The 15,918-nt window shown below is 39.8% G+C and overlaps 1 protein-coding gene across 1 annotated transcript in view; it reads left to right on the plus strand.

Annotated features, from left to right (window-relative positions):
* LOC107091198 (Krueppel-like factor 8) overlaps positions 1 to 8,572 on the plus strand; it is a 94,423-nt gene extending 85,851 nt beyond the window's left edge. The window contains exons 5-7 of the mRNA XM_015384990.1: positions 1,275 to 1,386; positions 5,494 to 5,633; positions 7,937 to 8,572. Coding sequence (XP_015240476.1) covers positions 1,275 to 1,386; positions 5,494 to 5,633; positions 7,937 to 8,118 — 434 coding nt within the window. The 3' untranslated portion in view covers positions 8,119 to 8,572. The remainder of the gene's footprint in view (positions 1 to 1,274; positions 1,387 to 5,493; positions 5,634 to 7,936) is intronic.
* The last annotated feature ends 7,346 nt before the right edge of the window (positions 8,573 to 15,918 follow it).

Below are 15,918 nucleotides of genomic sequence, written 5' to 3' on the forward strand. Positions count from 1 at the left end.
CCCCCCCTTTGGATTGGGGGTCGATTGGCTTCATTGTTAGCCTGCAATGCCCCATACCTGTCTATGTCTCTGAAAGGGGATTGATAAAGGGAAGGGAAGCATCTTGCATGGGAAGCGAAACATCTTCAAACTTGGAAAGTCCAGTGGTTGGTATTTAATTTTCTTATTTTGGAATCACTATGACCTGAATGACTGAGAAACTTCACCAACGAATATATGGAGATTTTTTTTTAATTATTATATTAAAAACAAAAATAAGATAAATAATCACACGAAAGCTTCTGACAGGCATCTTTTTAATAAGCCCTAAAACGTGTTCAGGAAAGAGGAGTGTTTTATGGAGTGATGGAAAGTTGCATGGAGGGAAAAAGTGTGATAAAAAGTGGTGCAACAACGTGGAATAATAGTTATCAGGAAGAAAATCCAGTTTTAGGGTTGGAGCTCGATTTATTAAAGCCTGGCTCGTGTTTGTTTGGCTGGAAAGCTAAATCTGATCTTCACACTAATCTTAAATTAGCATCTCAGCTGTGTTGTTTTGTCCTGAACAATAAGGATACAGAAACCATAATGATTTTTAACTTAAACATCAGAATGTCATGAAAATAATTCATAGATTTGGCTCCAATCTGCACAAATCTCCAGCTCTTTTCTGTCCATTCTGCACAAGTTGGAGCATTTTATCCTTTTATTTACAAATAGTCTTGAACTCTGAAGTCTAAAAAAAGCCAGGGCCATGAATGCACCACGGAGGAATCTGATTCAGACAGTTTTCCTCTCTCCAAACCCAACAAGTCAGGGCCGTGCCTCTGCGCTATCAAGAGATCGCAGCTGAAAAACAAACAGCCTCCTGACTTCATGATAAGCAGGCATCTGTGAGGAGTTTAGCAGTTTGCCAAGGCTCAGGGAAAACCAACAGACATGGAGCTTTCATCTGATTCTTTATTAGCCGCTGGGAGTTCACAAGATTTTAAGTTAGAAAGAAATACAGTTCTAAAAGTGTAATAAATATAGTAATACGGGCGCATAGAGAAAATTCCCTCCTGAGGATTTCCATTAATTGAGCCCCTAATGCTGCAGCTTAGCAGACCACACCCTCCGCCGCGCTCGCTCACTCAGACAGCCTTTGTCTTGCCTAAATCCTGACATTGTAATTCTCCAATTAACCCCCTGCTGTTCTATTCTCTTCTTCTAACCCCTCCTTGTTTTTCACCTTCCATCATTTCCTTGTTTTCCTTCAAACCACTGATTTGTTCGCCCTTTCCTCTCTGCTGCAGTTCGCATCAAGCCGGGTTCAACATCACCAGTTGAGTATCAGAGTGACAGCGATGCGGAGAGCGGCACAGAGTCTGGATCGGCCTCCCTCAGCGCTCAAAGCATCGACGCAGGGTGAGTAAACACTGAAACGGCCCCCTGATGATTTTAGATCTGTTCAAAGCAACACGGGATGGAAAATAGAGAATAATCATCTGCTCTGGGATATGAGGGATATTTACCATATTCCTGAATTTAAAGATGCATTCAAGAGTGTAGAGCAGAAATAAATTTACCTTTAAAGGAAAAGTCCGGTCAGCAACGAATAATCAATGGATCATTATTTATACCTAAAACTAATAAGTTTGCGGTGATTTACTGAATTTCGCGTTAATAAGTAAAAAAATTAAAAAAATTTTGTTGTCATCATAGAGTCTGTGAGCGGCCATATTTTTTAATATAACTAACTTCAGCGTGTTTGGCCGTCCAATCACAGACCAGATTCAGTGGCCAATCAGATGTTTGTAAAGTGACAGCCAATCACACCAGAACAAACGGTGGGCCAATCAGGAGCTCGTGGGCGGGCTAAAATCAAAGAATCAAGCTTCAGTTTGAGCTGCAGTTTTCTGCTTGGTCCTAGTGCTCGACGATTTTCTGTGTACTGTAGCGTAACATTTTTTTTGGACAGTAGAACATGCAGGGGGACCAAAACGGACGTTTGAAAATTGCAGGGGACATGTCCTCCCTGCGTCCCCCACCCCAATTGCATCCATGTTTGGACAGATCAGACTGCAGGAGAAATGTTTGATCATGTATGTAACACTTTAACCCCAACTCATTCTGTCAGGCATGGTGGTGGAGAGCTTATAATCGGGCCAACCACGAACTCAAAGTACTCTAGATGCAAGTCCCATGTCTGAAACATGGATGTTGACCAAAAAAAAAAATCCAGGATCCTTTAGCAGGGGGTCCGTGACGCCTTAGGGGGTTCACGGACGTACTGCATGGAGGTCGGGAAAGTTTTGGTCGATTAGACTTTTTTTTTTTTTATATATATATATATTTGCTGCTGCAATATTTCCCACTAATTGAAATGTCTTTAAATCCACATGAACATGAATCCAACAGACTGTAGTAAACAGATCAATGGAGGCAGAAGATGTCTTTCAGTCATCAATGCTCACATTCAGAGACACACATCAAGCTGGGCACCGTTTCATTCACAACACCTGTCCCATCAACCAGGAAGCAGAAATACTTTAATAATCCCAGGGAGGGATTACTTTAGTTACATTACTCCATCTTGGCGGGGGGGGTCCCCGCTCCATCTCGCCATCAGTTTGGGGTCCTTGGCCTGGAAAACATTGAAGACCCCTGATCCTGCATAGGTTTATTCTGGGCAGCCGGAGTTCCCCTCCTACTGGATACATTTCCAGGTAACTCATGAAGAAGAAAACTGATCAGCAGATCAAACCACATCTACGTAGCAACGCCTAATGGAAGAGAAACTTTTCACAACTTTTTCTGAATAGGATTATTATTTTCAGCATGATCTTTTGGCCTTTTTAATTATTGCTTTTTTACATTATTTCCTTTTTGAAGCTCCTCCTTTGACAAACTTGAATAACTCTCCCTCGTCTGATGACCTAAAACAAACCATAAAAAAGGCAAAAAGAAGCTCCAGCTTCTTTTTGTTTTTATTAAATAAACCTTAAAAAGTAATTTATCAAGATCTTCAAACCTTGATCCAGAGAGGTCAGTTTCCATCTATCAGATCTCCAGTGAACCATGATGAACTGTTGTGCAAAGTGTGGTTTCACTGCAAACCTCTAAAGCTATTGAAACATTAATACGACGTCAGCTGACTCTAGAAGCCATAATACAAGTCAGCAGGGCCAGCAGGAGTGTAATGTGCAGCAGGGTTTATGAGAAATTTGGTCTTTGTGTGGGTCACCACCCTCGCCTGCAGGCTCCTGACTAATTACATTACTGCAGTGAAGCCATGACTGGATGCTTATATAACCTTATATAACTCACTGTACAGCTGAACACAGTGGATACGCCCAGCCTGCAAAACACAGGAAGTATACGGAGAGACTGGTGGTGCAGTCTGCATGCTCCATAAATTAACTTAAGCCTGAGATGTTGCGCAAACACGTTACTTTGTCTTTATACCCATTTCCCACAAAAACCTGTTTAAACCCGGAAACAATCGGCCTTTAGTGGGAACGGCTCAATAAACGGAGTCGATCGACTCGACAATTGCCTTCATATGGCTCCTTTCAGCGTACAGTGGGGAAGATCAGAGATTGGTCAATCCACTGATTTACGTGATACCATTGAGTGCAACGTACCGGTGTCTGTAGAACGCGCCAGATGCATCCGATCTGCTTCCATTCGACAAACATGGAGCAACACTGGTGAGAGCACAAAAGCACGAAAGAATAAAGCACACTTACGCCACCCTGCTCGCTTCCATGTTGCTCTCCGTTGTTTACTTTCCTGACATCATCAACACTAACTCAGCGTGATGGCATCAACAGACACTCAGCCGTGCGAAAAAAAAGCGAGTTCTGACCCCCTGTTGGCGAGCTGCGCGGGCTCTAAAGGCTGATTTATGTTCAGAAACCAGGTCGCCTGCGTTTTTGTCGCAGTGAACGCAGATATGCCCCGCCCTTTCTGCAGACACTCTGTTGCACCTCTCCAAAATTGTAGGTGATCGCAGACAGGAGGCCTCTGATTGGTCAATTCTACATCCGCTCTACTCTATGCATATTTCCTGTTTGGTTCCTTAGCGGCTTGTTTGGTTTGTCTGACCGCCATTGTGAAAAACGACTGGTGAAGATGGAGCAGCTAGAAGAGCGAGGTGCGTGAGAACGCTGGGACCCTTTTACCACCTGGACCCCCGCTCTTTCCCGCCCTCATGTCCCTCCGTTGTCGCACAAACTTGCCCCCCTTTCCTCACCGCCTCGGCCGTATCTAGACCCACAGCTAGTTCCTGATTGGCCCTCTTGCGTTGTGGCGTGGAATAACACAGCGCAGACCACGCTTCAATATTGGGCATGAATCAAAAATATCTGCGTCAAGCTCACTGCGACACACTGCTGGTGGAGGATAACCAGCCCTTAAGTGTCCAGTTGGTTCACTAGAAAATCAGCACAGACTTGCTGCCACACCCGCTGGGTGCGGCGGTGTTGCCTAACTGTATTTTTAGGGTGTGGGCGCCGATGGTTTGCTCACTGCTGTAATCTGGAACATGTATGTGCCTGACAGAGAGACTGTCTGGTTAAAAAATAAGCATGATCCTGGGTTTTTGATGTGTATATTGATATGTATCTATATATATCAGTAGATATATATATATATATATATATATATAAGAAAGATTGATTTGGACAGTTGAGCATTTGTGAGTCCGTGTGAGACAGAAAGAGATTTGCTTGTGCGACTGTGTGTTGCTGGGCAGGGCTGTCCTAGAATCAGGGTGTAAACAAGGTTATGTAATTCAGTGTGCCGTCACACCTCTCCCTAGAATGGACTTGAAATCACTTTTTTGTTTTTTTAAACCCTTAGCACATTCATTAACTAAACAAAAAAACATTTTAACTTAACGTGAGCTTTAGAAATGAGACACTTTACAGAGTTAAATTTAGGAGAGGGTTTAGTTTCCGCAGGATAAATCCCATGTTGTTATTATAAGTTAGCAAGAAGATAATAAAAACATTTTATATGATAAAATAACAGAAAAATTAACTGTAAAATAGGAAGCCGAGAAGCTGTTAGAAATAGGATGGTTGTTTGTCGCCACCTGGTGGGCAGAGTGGAAACTGGATGATCAGAGCCTCCACTTCTTCCTCCCCCTGCATAGGGCTGGTGCCTGTTTGCATTTTAGAAAAGCGACAACAACAAACTTTTCAAGACTTTACCTTCGTTTAAAAGAAATCTACATTTGAGAGGGAAAATGCAAACTGAATGATCAAAGGCGAACTACAGAAGCTTAAACTAAAGCGGTAATCGCTGAAGAAGCAGGCCAGCATGAGAGATTATGGATAAACAATGAGATTTTTCCGTTCCTGGTCTGCTCTCCTTGGTTAATATCTACTGGTGAATTAAAGTATTGAACATAAATGTTCTAAAAGGATTACAGAATCTAACATGAAACAAATAATATATCAAGTTTATTTTAAAATAATTTCCAGTGACCAGCATCACTGACTCCCTCTCTTATCTTCTCTGTCCCAGGTCAGTTATGGACTTAGAGCCCGTTGATCCCGACACACTAGACCTAAAGAGGCGGCGGATCCACATGTGTGATTATGAAGGCTGTAAAAAAGTTTACACCAAGAGCTCCCACCTCAAAGCCCACAGGAGGATACACACAGGTAGGAGCGGAGCAACCCACACATCACCGCCAACACCCATCCTTTCAGAGAATATAAAGCAGCCATTCATCAGAGCGAAAAATAGAGATCAAGCTATACAAACGGTTGGCTCTTAAAGGCGTCAATACAAAAACATTGACGTCATCACTATTTTTTTGTTATGTTTTTATTTTTGCTTGTTTCTATAATGGTGATCAGTTCAGTGCTCTTCCACTAGTGTTTGTAAAAACCCTTTATTTGGGAGTAAACTGCTGAAGCCCGGCATACAATGTAGCATTTTTTTCAATCGTTGAACGCAGCTACAGCTCACACTGCAAGCCACAGGGTTTAAAAGTTCACAGCTCACGATGTTTGTTCTCAGACTGTGCGGCACAACGCTCTGATACGATCAAGAGATGGCGCTACTTGGACTCGTCACTCTGGAAGAAGAAGTAGAACTCCCTTGTTTGCACGTGCGCAGTGCTCGAGTTTCTGGTAAATCGTCTCGTAGCTCTGCTTCAACGACAGGATTTACCCACAACCACCTCACGATGGCCGACTGAATTTCAAACATGCTTGATTTTCTCCTGACCTTACGATTCGTGATCAGGAGGTGGTCATGAGAGGCTGATTGAGCTGGGCACACACTGGTCAATTTTTTGCGCTTTTCGGGCCAATATTCCAGTCGTCCAATATTTCTTTGATTGGGCCAAGCTTTGAGCTGATCGTGCGTCGTGTAGTGTGCAGGGGGTAACCTCAACCTCCCGATCAGCAATCTTAAGGTCGGGAGAAAATCAAATATGTTTGAAAGTCTGTCGGCCGTCGTAAGGTATTTCTTGGTGACTCCTGCTGTTGAGCTGGTTTACCAGAACCTCGACCACTGCTCAAACAAGGCAGTTCTTCTTCTTCTCCTTCCAGATTGACGGGTCCGACCAGCACCATCTCTGGGAGGTGAGTCCGATGTGAGGTTTTTAGTAGTGTCGCATCAATACCAATACCAGTATCGGGCGGGGCCCCGATCCAGCTCTAAAATGGTGGCATCGGTATCGGCGAGTACCAACCGATAGGGCACCGATATCATTTTGAGAGCCAAAAGTTTCTTCAACTATTGTCACCCATTCCAGGTAGGCAATAAAAAGTTCTACTGGATTCACTTTGTTTTAGTCTTTTTCCTGCTTCACAAAGGAAGGCAGCAGCTAGACATGAACCCATGATGGCAATTATTTTACATCCAAGTAGGATGCAGTTCTTCATACACACACATCAATTTCAAACAGATGGTATCGGCCGATACTGCACAGCCAGGTACCGGGTATCTAGCCTCGTGAGACCATCCTGATCTCGCAAGCTTTCAAGGTTTCACTCGCAGATCAGTCTGGAGACTCTCCGTTAAAGAAAATTTGGAGCCGTTCACCAAACGAACGTCCAATCAGCGTTGGCTTTGAGGCGGGTTGAGGTGTGACGCAACGAGAAGCGTGACAGTTCAGTCTAAAGAACATGGCGGCTTCAGCCGATGAAACTAGCGTTAGCGTGGCTATCGAGCAAGTTTTATCGGAATTACAGAGTATTTCTTCACTGAAAGAAGAGCAAAACACTGCTCTGGAGGCTTTTCTCAGAGGAAAAGATGTTTTTGCTCTTCTCCCGACTGGTTTCAGCAAGAGTTTGATCTATCAATTGGCTCCTCTTCGTCGTCCCTCTGTTAGTACGTCATATGCTTCGTTGATCTGATTGGTTTATTTGGCCAGTCTATCACCAACATAGGCCAATCAGCTAACCAGTATTTTCGCCCCTTCGGGGCCAAAAAATGCAATTGGTGTAACACTAGTTTTTAGACATAAAGTGTGAGCAAGTAGATCGCATCAGAGCATGCATGGTGAGCTGTGAACTTTTAAAACCTCTGGTTTCGTCATACATTAAGGCCATTACGTGCAAAACAGTCTAAAAGCAGATCATCGTCTCTCTGGCTATAATGGCATTTTGGTTAAATCGACGTTCAATTGGTGAACATTGAAATGCAAGGCCTTTTTTTTTGGTACATCACCCTTTTTTCTTTGTTTGATTTCAAGCGTTCTCATTTTTCTGCGGGCTACCTTTCCCAAAGTGTTTCCTAGAAAACTGCAGATCTCATAGCAGCCAGCCTCTTAGCATTCAGTGAGGTTTTTTGCATCGACTATAAAGCAGCAGAACCTTAATGTCATCTACATCTGCTCAAAAACAAAAGATACAAGTGGTATAGAAACAACAAGCAAAGATGAAATTGCTGATTTAGGATTTATAAATTCACCTGGTTACCGAAGGAATAATTTTTTTGTGTGACATTCCAGGAGAGAAGCCGTACCACTGTACCTGGGAGGGCTGCACCTGGCGCTTCGCTCGCTCCGACGAGCTCACCCGACATTTCCGCAAGCACACAGGAATCAAACCTTTCCGCTGCACGGAGTGCGATCGTTCCTTCTCCCGGTCAGATCACCTGTCTCTGCACCGCCGTCGCCACGTGATGATGTGAAGGTTCCTCCAAACCAACCCGTGACCCCGCCCCTTGGATTGTCAGAGTTCGCAGCCCCTGCGATGTTCCACTTTGTGCATCAGAGGAATTTTAAATTAAATCTGGAGAGAGGAATGGGAACTTTCTCCTTCTCTCTACATGGAAATCACCAGGAAAACTGGGAGTCTTTGTCTGCGTTTGTGTTTATGCATGGTGGACGTATTCTTATCTACATTCTGCACCTCATTTCAGTCCACGCTCTACAATCCTGAACTCAGTTTCTGAATAAAAACAGAAAAGGAAGGAGAGACTGAAACACACTCGGCAGCAGGGACGTCCACGCATCCATCCAATCATCCATCAGTCCATCCAAGAGGAGCAGGATGGGTGGGGGCAACATGGAGGAATTTTGTTCAGTGTTTTTAAAAAAATCTTATGACCCAGATGTCACTTCAGTTGCTCTTTTTTTCTCCTTTTTTTTTTTACATAATAATTCAATATTATTGAATTATGTTTAAGTCTAGAGTTTGAGTGTCAATAAATCTTTTTAGCAATGTTAACATTGCATTTATGCCTCATGTCAACCATGTGATCAGCCCCAGTTCATTAATCACTGATCTAGTGTTAGAGTAAACGCAGTATTTAGGTTCAATCCCTCCTGCTCAACACAAATAAGCAGCCAAAACGCAAGAAATTAGGAGATATCAGTGCTCTGGCCATAAATACACACTACTGGTGCATCTTATTAATCAGACTGATAGATTTAGAGCTTTTATTTTTGTTGATTTTGATGATTTGGGTAACAAATAATAAAATATAAAATCAGCTTCAAAGGAAATTAATTATATTAGATAAATAAAATGGCTTCTAATGTAGAAATCTGGGCTTAATGAAAAGCATATCCTTCCACTCCCAGTTCGTGCATCATGTTGTGGGTCAGTCAGACCTGTAAGATGGGTATCTGACAGTCAGTGTTCTGTCAGAGACCCGGTCAGACCAGCATACCTATAGTCCATACCCCTTTATCCCTTTAGTTCTACCTTAACAGGCGTGTATCCCTGATCATGTACAAAAAAAACAAACAATGGAATTACATATTCCAAAAAAAAAGAAAATTAAAAACAATCCACTGGACAATCAAATTCAAATTTTAAATTAAGAAAGCTTCCTGGATGGGAAGCGAAAGATCTTCAAACCTTGGAAACAAAGTGCAGTGGATTGTTTTTAACTTTTCCAGAACTCAATTGCTGCATTGTAGGTTTTTGAAAGCTGAAACCTGAGTCGGTTCATTTCTTTTTGGTGTTTTTTCGAAGCATAAAGCGATCTGACCTCATATTGTTTTCTTTTTGTACATGACTGAAGGGACAGAGGCCCTTGAGGCAGTTTAAAGTCTATTTCAAAGGCAGATCTGACGTCTTGTGCGTGCGTATTGTCTATAGCAGGGGTCTTCAACAGGGGGTACGCGACCCCTAGGGGGTCCACGGAGGTACTGCACGGGGGTCACGAAAGTTTTGAACAATTAGACTTTTTTTTATATTCCCCCCCTGCATTTTTTTCCACTAATTGAAATGTTTTTAAATACGCATTAACTCAAATAAAAAAAAAAAGATGTAAACAGATAAATGGAGGCAGAAGATGTCTTTCAGTCATCAATGCTCACATTCAGCAACACACAGGAGCTCTTTCAAGCTGAGCACCGTTTCACAATTTCATACAATATTTATATAATATATATATAATTTGGGGGTCCCTGCTCCATCTCGCCATCAGTGTGGAGGTCCTTGGCCTGGAAAACGTTGAAGACCCCTGGTCTATAGGTTAGCTGGTCTGATGAAGCACGCTGAACCAATAGAACGGCGGCCTGCGATGCTGCTGACATGTTAACTAAGGGCAGGTTGGTTTAATACAATCCTTTATTTGATCCCCATTTTTTGGGATCTTGATTCTCTCATCATTTATTTCGTATCATAGTAAACATGTACTCAGCATTCTTACTGTTTAGGGGAATCCATGTTTGGTTTGAAAAAAGTAATTTTGACTCAGACCTCCTGGGGTTTCATGCGTGCTTTAGAAACACGACCTCCCATATTTGTGGATAAAGTATTTAGGCGACTGTTTGTCTGCAGCAGCTGAAGTGACGACTCTTTCACGCTCCTCTCCCCATCACCACCTTCCCTCCTCGGTACTCGGAGCTGCAAGACTGTGAACTTTTTAGAGACTGATTTGATTTCATGTTGTTTATGTCGGACTGCCCTCCCCCGCCTCTCTCTCTTGGGCTTGCTCACACCTTTCCGCTCCTTTTTTTGCAGCAGTATTTGCTTTTTTATGTCTTCATTTGGATGTTTTACAAAAGAAAAACAAAAAGAAGCCGGTCCATCAGTGCACAGTTTGTTTTCTCTTTCCTCCAGGTTTGCTGCTCTGAACTTTAACAACAGCTAAACAAAGAAATCAGACCCTTTTTGTTTTTGATTGTCTGAGAGAGACGGAGTGTTAAGAAGGGAAATGTAAGAGCAGGGAGAGATTGTGTCACATGCCTGCGTTTGTGTGTCTGTGGGTGAGCTTTGAGATTAAAATCAAAGAATCCAGAAAAGAACATTTTTACAGGTCTTTGTTGAAGGCACTTGTCATTGTTCTTTTACCTCTTGCCTGTTGAGCCTTAATAACTGAAGTCAATGTGTAAGGGCAAAACCAGAACCGCTGAGAGATGACGTCTGCCGTCCAAACAGTTTAAAATCAGACCGTGTGGTAGTTTTCATAAAGCCAGACCATTGAAGATTTTAGGATCTCCATTAAAAAGAATAATCTGTGAATTAGCAGCTCCAGAAATCTTTCAAGTCTGCAGTCCATAGAGATTTTTCCGACCCATCCAGCGGTGTTGGACAGCTGTTTGCTTTGGGTCGTCTATCAGAGGTTCTGAATCATACTACAGGCACTGTGCCGGGCGGTCAGGGTCCATCAAGCCTTTAGGGTCAGACTACTGGGGGAAACTAGAAGGGATCTACTCTACAGCATTCCTGCCACAGGTCGGGTCAATCCTCTCTGTAAATGTACAATATGCTCCACAAAATACAGAGTCTGTATTTAATGTGGTTTCAGTGCTGATCCTTATGTCTGTTCAGCATTTGTACAGAAATCTTGAGGTTCTGGAGCAGAATTGATCCCGTCTCTTGGTCCTGCTCTCTGACCCACAGGTTCCATGTTTCCAACCCCTGATCAGAGCTGAACTTGATTATGCAACAAAACGCAGACATGGCTCCTTTCGCTGTTCTGCTCAACTCAGTTAGTAGAACCTAGCTGGTAGTTTGAACTCACAATAACCTAGAAAATTTGGAAACGTCCAGACCGAAGCCTGTACTGTTGAGCAAAGCCAACAGATTTTATGCTTTTACAAGGATTTGTGGACAGTTCTGGTCTGTTTCTGTGCAAAAAAAATTTCAATTCTATTCAGTTTATTTCTATAGCTCCAATTTACAACCCAGGTCATCTCAAGGCACTTTCCAGTTCACCAGATCATCCAGTCAGATTGATTCAAAGTTTTCTATCTAAGGAAAACCAGCTGATTGCATCGACTCATTGACTCTTCAGCAATCCCTCACACTAAGCATGCTTGTAGCGACAGTGGAGAGGAAAAACTCCCTTTGAACAGGAAGAAACCTCCAGCAGAACCAGGCTCAGTGTGAGCGGCCATCTGCTGAGGCCCACTGGGGTTCAAGGAGACAGAAGCAGACATAGAAAAAGAAGCATAGATACAAAAGGCAACTGTCAACCAGCTCCACAGGCGAAACACATAACCTTTGTTCTGGTTATGAACCATGTATGATTTTTGGGATATTAAAATTTCCAAAATTAAGAGCATATTTTAGGTGATTAAAATGGAATTGGCGATTTCTGTGAGTTAAGTTTACGTAGAGGGCAGATTGCTAAAGAAGATCCAACACAATCACTGGATCCGATTCTGGAATTTATAAAAAAAAATCTGCAAAAATTAGTGAATATGTAAATGAAAATGAATAACTTTACACATAAAATAGGTATTTAAAATAAATTCTAAATGAGTTCAGCTCTTTCTTTGGATGGATTTTGTTCTTTTTACAAGAGCAGAACCCAATGTTCCCATTTTTCTAATTGTCCCCCCCCCCCCACCTTGCTTCGACTAAAAACAAAAAAAAGAAAAGAAAAAGTTACTAAGCACATCTTTCTAGAAGAGTTTATGCATTTGATTGCAATTTTCTTTTTTTTTTTTATAAACTGTTGATAAAGACATTAAGGACAAATAATTAAAAGAAATCCATGTACATATCTGTATATAATCAAAAAGTGCAGAGTTAATGTAACGGGTGAATTTCTATTTTTAACACTGACTAGATAATGTGAAAAAAATGTTTTTTCTTTTTCTTCCTTTGTTGGTTTGATGAAAATGTGTTTCATCATGTGTTCCCCTCTCCAAATCTAATACATTTGTTTGGTAGTTTCTTAAAAAAGTGGTCCCACTTGTGTTGTGAACACTTGTGTTGCATGGAGAATAGCTTTGTTTTTCTTACAGTGATGTTGGTGAGCATGTACGTGTGTGTGAGGCCGTTCTGGTGGGGTATTTTATATATAAAAAAAAGATGAACAGGGTTTTTATTTTTAAATAGTAAGAGAGCTTAATAATTTATCACTGGACCTGCTTTAATTTCAGTCACACAGAGGGCACTGAAATGCTAACTATGGTTGGTTAGCTTAGCTAAACTTCAGGCAAGTTCAAACAAATAAAAGGCCTAAAAGCAGTTAAATGGAAAACTAACTTTTATTACCGTCATTATAAGTTTAAGAAATAACCAAACACTTACAGTAAACATACCTAGATAGTCTATTTTACTGGGATAACGTTTTAGCCATTTTAACCAAATTGCTGTAGGAGACTAAATATGCTACATAAATGTAGCATGCTAATAAAAAAGGCGCTAGCTTTTTTGAAGGAATAAAATAAATGCTAACTTTTTTTGCTTTATAAGATGAATTTAAATTTGTAGATATTAATGTTACACAAAAAAGAAACAAACTAAAGAGGTTATATTTTTTTCACTGAAGCAAATGGAGTTAAACTAGCTTTAGCTAGATGGACTTGTGATTTTAACATTTCATCTTTTTAATTTAGGTTTTAAAGTCAAAATCCAACTGAAGTACCATTGGAAAATACTATTTAATTTGGGGAAGTTCAAATTTAAACCATGACTACTACGTCTTAATAGGTAAATAGTTGGTAATATCAAAGTGGAATAGGAAAAACATTTTTTTTTTTCATTTTTCAAGTTTTTTTCATTTCAAGTTTTCAGTTACTCAGCTGTTTATACAAATATTGGCTGGAAAACTAAACTATACAGGATCAGCTTCTAGTCAACATTTCATATTTCTAAATTAAAACGTTCTGCTTTCTTTCAAGATTTAACTTAACAAAACCTCTAAATTTTAAATTCCATTTATGAAAGATGAGCAGGTATCATCAGCCCTGACCAGTAAATTATTTTACACAGATGCTATCTAACATTAGTTCTTCGGTCGTTAACATTTACCATGGGATAACGTTAATCTTTTTGTTCTCCCACTTCTTAAGAAGTTTTCCATTTTTTTTGCTACAGCTGTAGGTTTAAATGTCATATTATGTAAAGATTTACAACTCAGCCTAGGAAATGATAGCAAACAATACCCAAGGATGAAGTATTGCAATACTATCTTATGTAGGACAAACTTAAGGTACTTTAAAATTTTAACTCACTAATTCAAATGTCGGCCTTTTCAAACTAAGCTATTTTAGTAAAACTGTAGATTTAAGTACCATTTTTCTCCTTTGATGTGATGTTTTTTTTTCAATCTATGTCCCAAATAACTCTTTTGGTGTTAAATATTATAATGAGTCAAAACTCAAAGTAACGTGTTTGAGAAACAAATTAAAAGTTTTCCTGAAGTAGATTCCTGTTTGGTTGTTTGGGAAAAAAAACAAATGATGCCATTTAGCATTTCAGAGATCTTTTTTTAAGCTAAACTGAAAAATATTCTAAATTTTGGAATTCTTAAGGAAAAAATGTGAAGACATATCACCATCGCATATCAATATGTTTGACCTCTAATCTAAAATGCCTAATTTTCAAAAATTTACCAGCACTTAGCTTTCAATTACTAGAATCTGTTGCAAAAGAAAAACATTTTTACATTAATGAGTATAAATGGGCTAAATTAAGCATCATTATTTTTTAAATGAAGAACCACAAAACACTTAAAAATGGTCTCAAAAGCAAGCTAGCTTAAAATGTTACCTTAACTGCTTAAAAAAAAAAAAGTTTAAAACCATTTAAAGCAATGACAAACTGTATAAATTCATCATAAAGACCCAAAATAAATAGAAACCATTTATTGAATTGACTGAAGTCCCATTTTTAGATCTGGTAGTTACTATAAAACCGTAGCAAATGACAAATAAATGGTTTATTCTAATGTATCTGGTTAGAGCTCTTATTATTAGCGATTTTTAAAATTTAAATCTCCAAATAATGGTACGATGTCTTAATGTATAATTTGACTGAAGCTGGAGAGTTTTGAACTAAAGGAGTAGAAATAACTAAATGACACGGATAAATCTAGTTTTAGAATAGAAATTATTAACATTAATTTCTTTACGCATTTGACATTTTTTAGACGAAAAGAAAATGTCAGAGTTTGAGCCCCAGCTTTATAAATTGGGTGAAACATGTCTGGGCTGCTGGTTATTAGAACGAAACATCTGGTTAATTCTGATGGGTAAATCAGCAGCACTCGGCTTTCTTCTAAATATTTATTCTGTTATAATTTTTAATTTGTTTGTACTGCTGAATGAGTTCCCCTTACATGTGAGTAGATCCCACAGATGTTTTAGCTTTCCAACTGAAAAATCATTCTAGGTTTGACTTTTAGCATCTGAGAAAATTGAGACGCATCTTTAAGTCCCAGAGTGTAACGTTTACTGGTTTCCCCAGCGTTTTATCAAACTGTCTCTTTAAATATCACGGTAATGACTTAAACATTTGCTTTTATAGTATTTATATTCAAAAGGCCGCCCAACACTGATACTTGAAACTAGTATTTTTATTATTTCAGTAGTCCAGTAAAACATCCAGATGAAATATTTGCTGAAATAAAAAAAACACCCTCAATCTCTTAAAATCACAAATATAACTCCTACAATTTCAAACGAGTTTTTTCCAGAGGCAGAAATAATGTTAAAGTCAAACTTTACTGCAGAATGGAACCAAATCCTGTTTGAAAGCAAAGAGATGAAATATTAGTATTTTTCACCCTGGAGGTTGATTCTCTTCAGAGTGCAGCACTTTAAAATGTCCTTTTAATGGCAGGTTTGGGCAAAATCTTAAACAAGCACAATAAAATCGCAGAAGCTCATTTAAACACGTAAGCGCAATCAAACACTTTAAAGTCAGGCGGACCTGCCGATGGCGGCTCAATGAAAAGTTGTTAGTGTGGGATTTTAAAGTTGTTGAAGGTATAATCCATATCCACCAGGGTGGGGAAGTATTTGCTCCCTTACAAAATACTACGGTCTTGTTTTCTTTACCACTTTTAAATATTTCAGATAATCAAAAAAGTTTTAATATTAGACAAAAAAATAAAAATAAAAATAGCAGAAAAATGACAGGTTGATGTTTTTAGATGCTGATTTTATTTCTGGGAAACAAGCCAATAAATCCAACCCGTCCCAGTATGGAAAATTACGTTATTCCTTCATAAATTAAACGGATTATTGTCTTTAAGTTTAATATGAAGCAATTATTTGATCACACTGTGAAGGAA

This window comes from Cyprinodon variegatus, unplaced genomic scaffold, assembly GCF_000732505.1.
Source record: "Cyprinodon variegatus isolate N-32 unplaced genomic scaffold, C_variegatus-1.0 Scaffold328, whole genome shotgun sequence".
In the NCBI taxonomy this organism is placed as follows: Eukaryota; Metazoa; Chordata; class Actinopteri; order Cyprinodontiformes; family Cyprinodontidae; genus Cyprinodon; species Cyprinodon variegatus.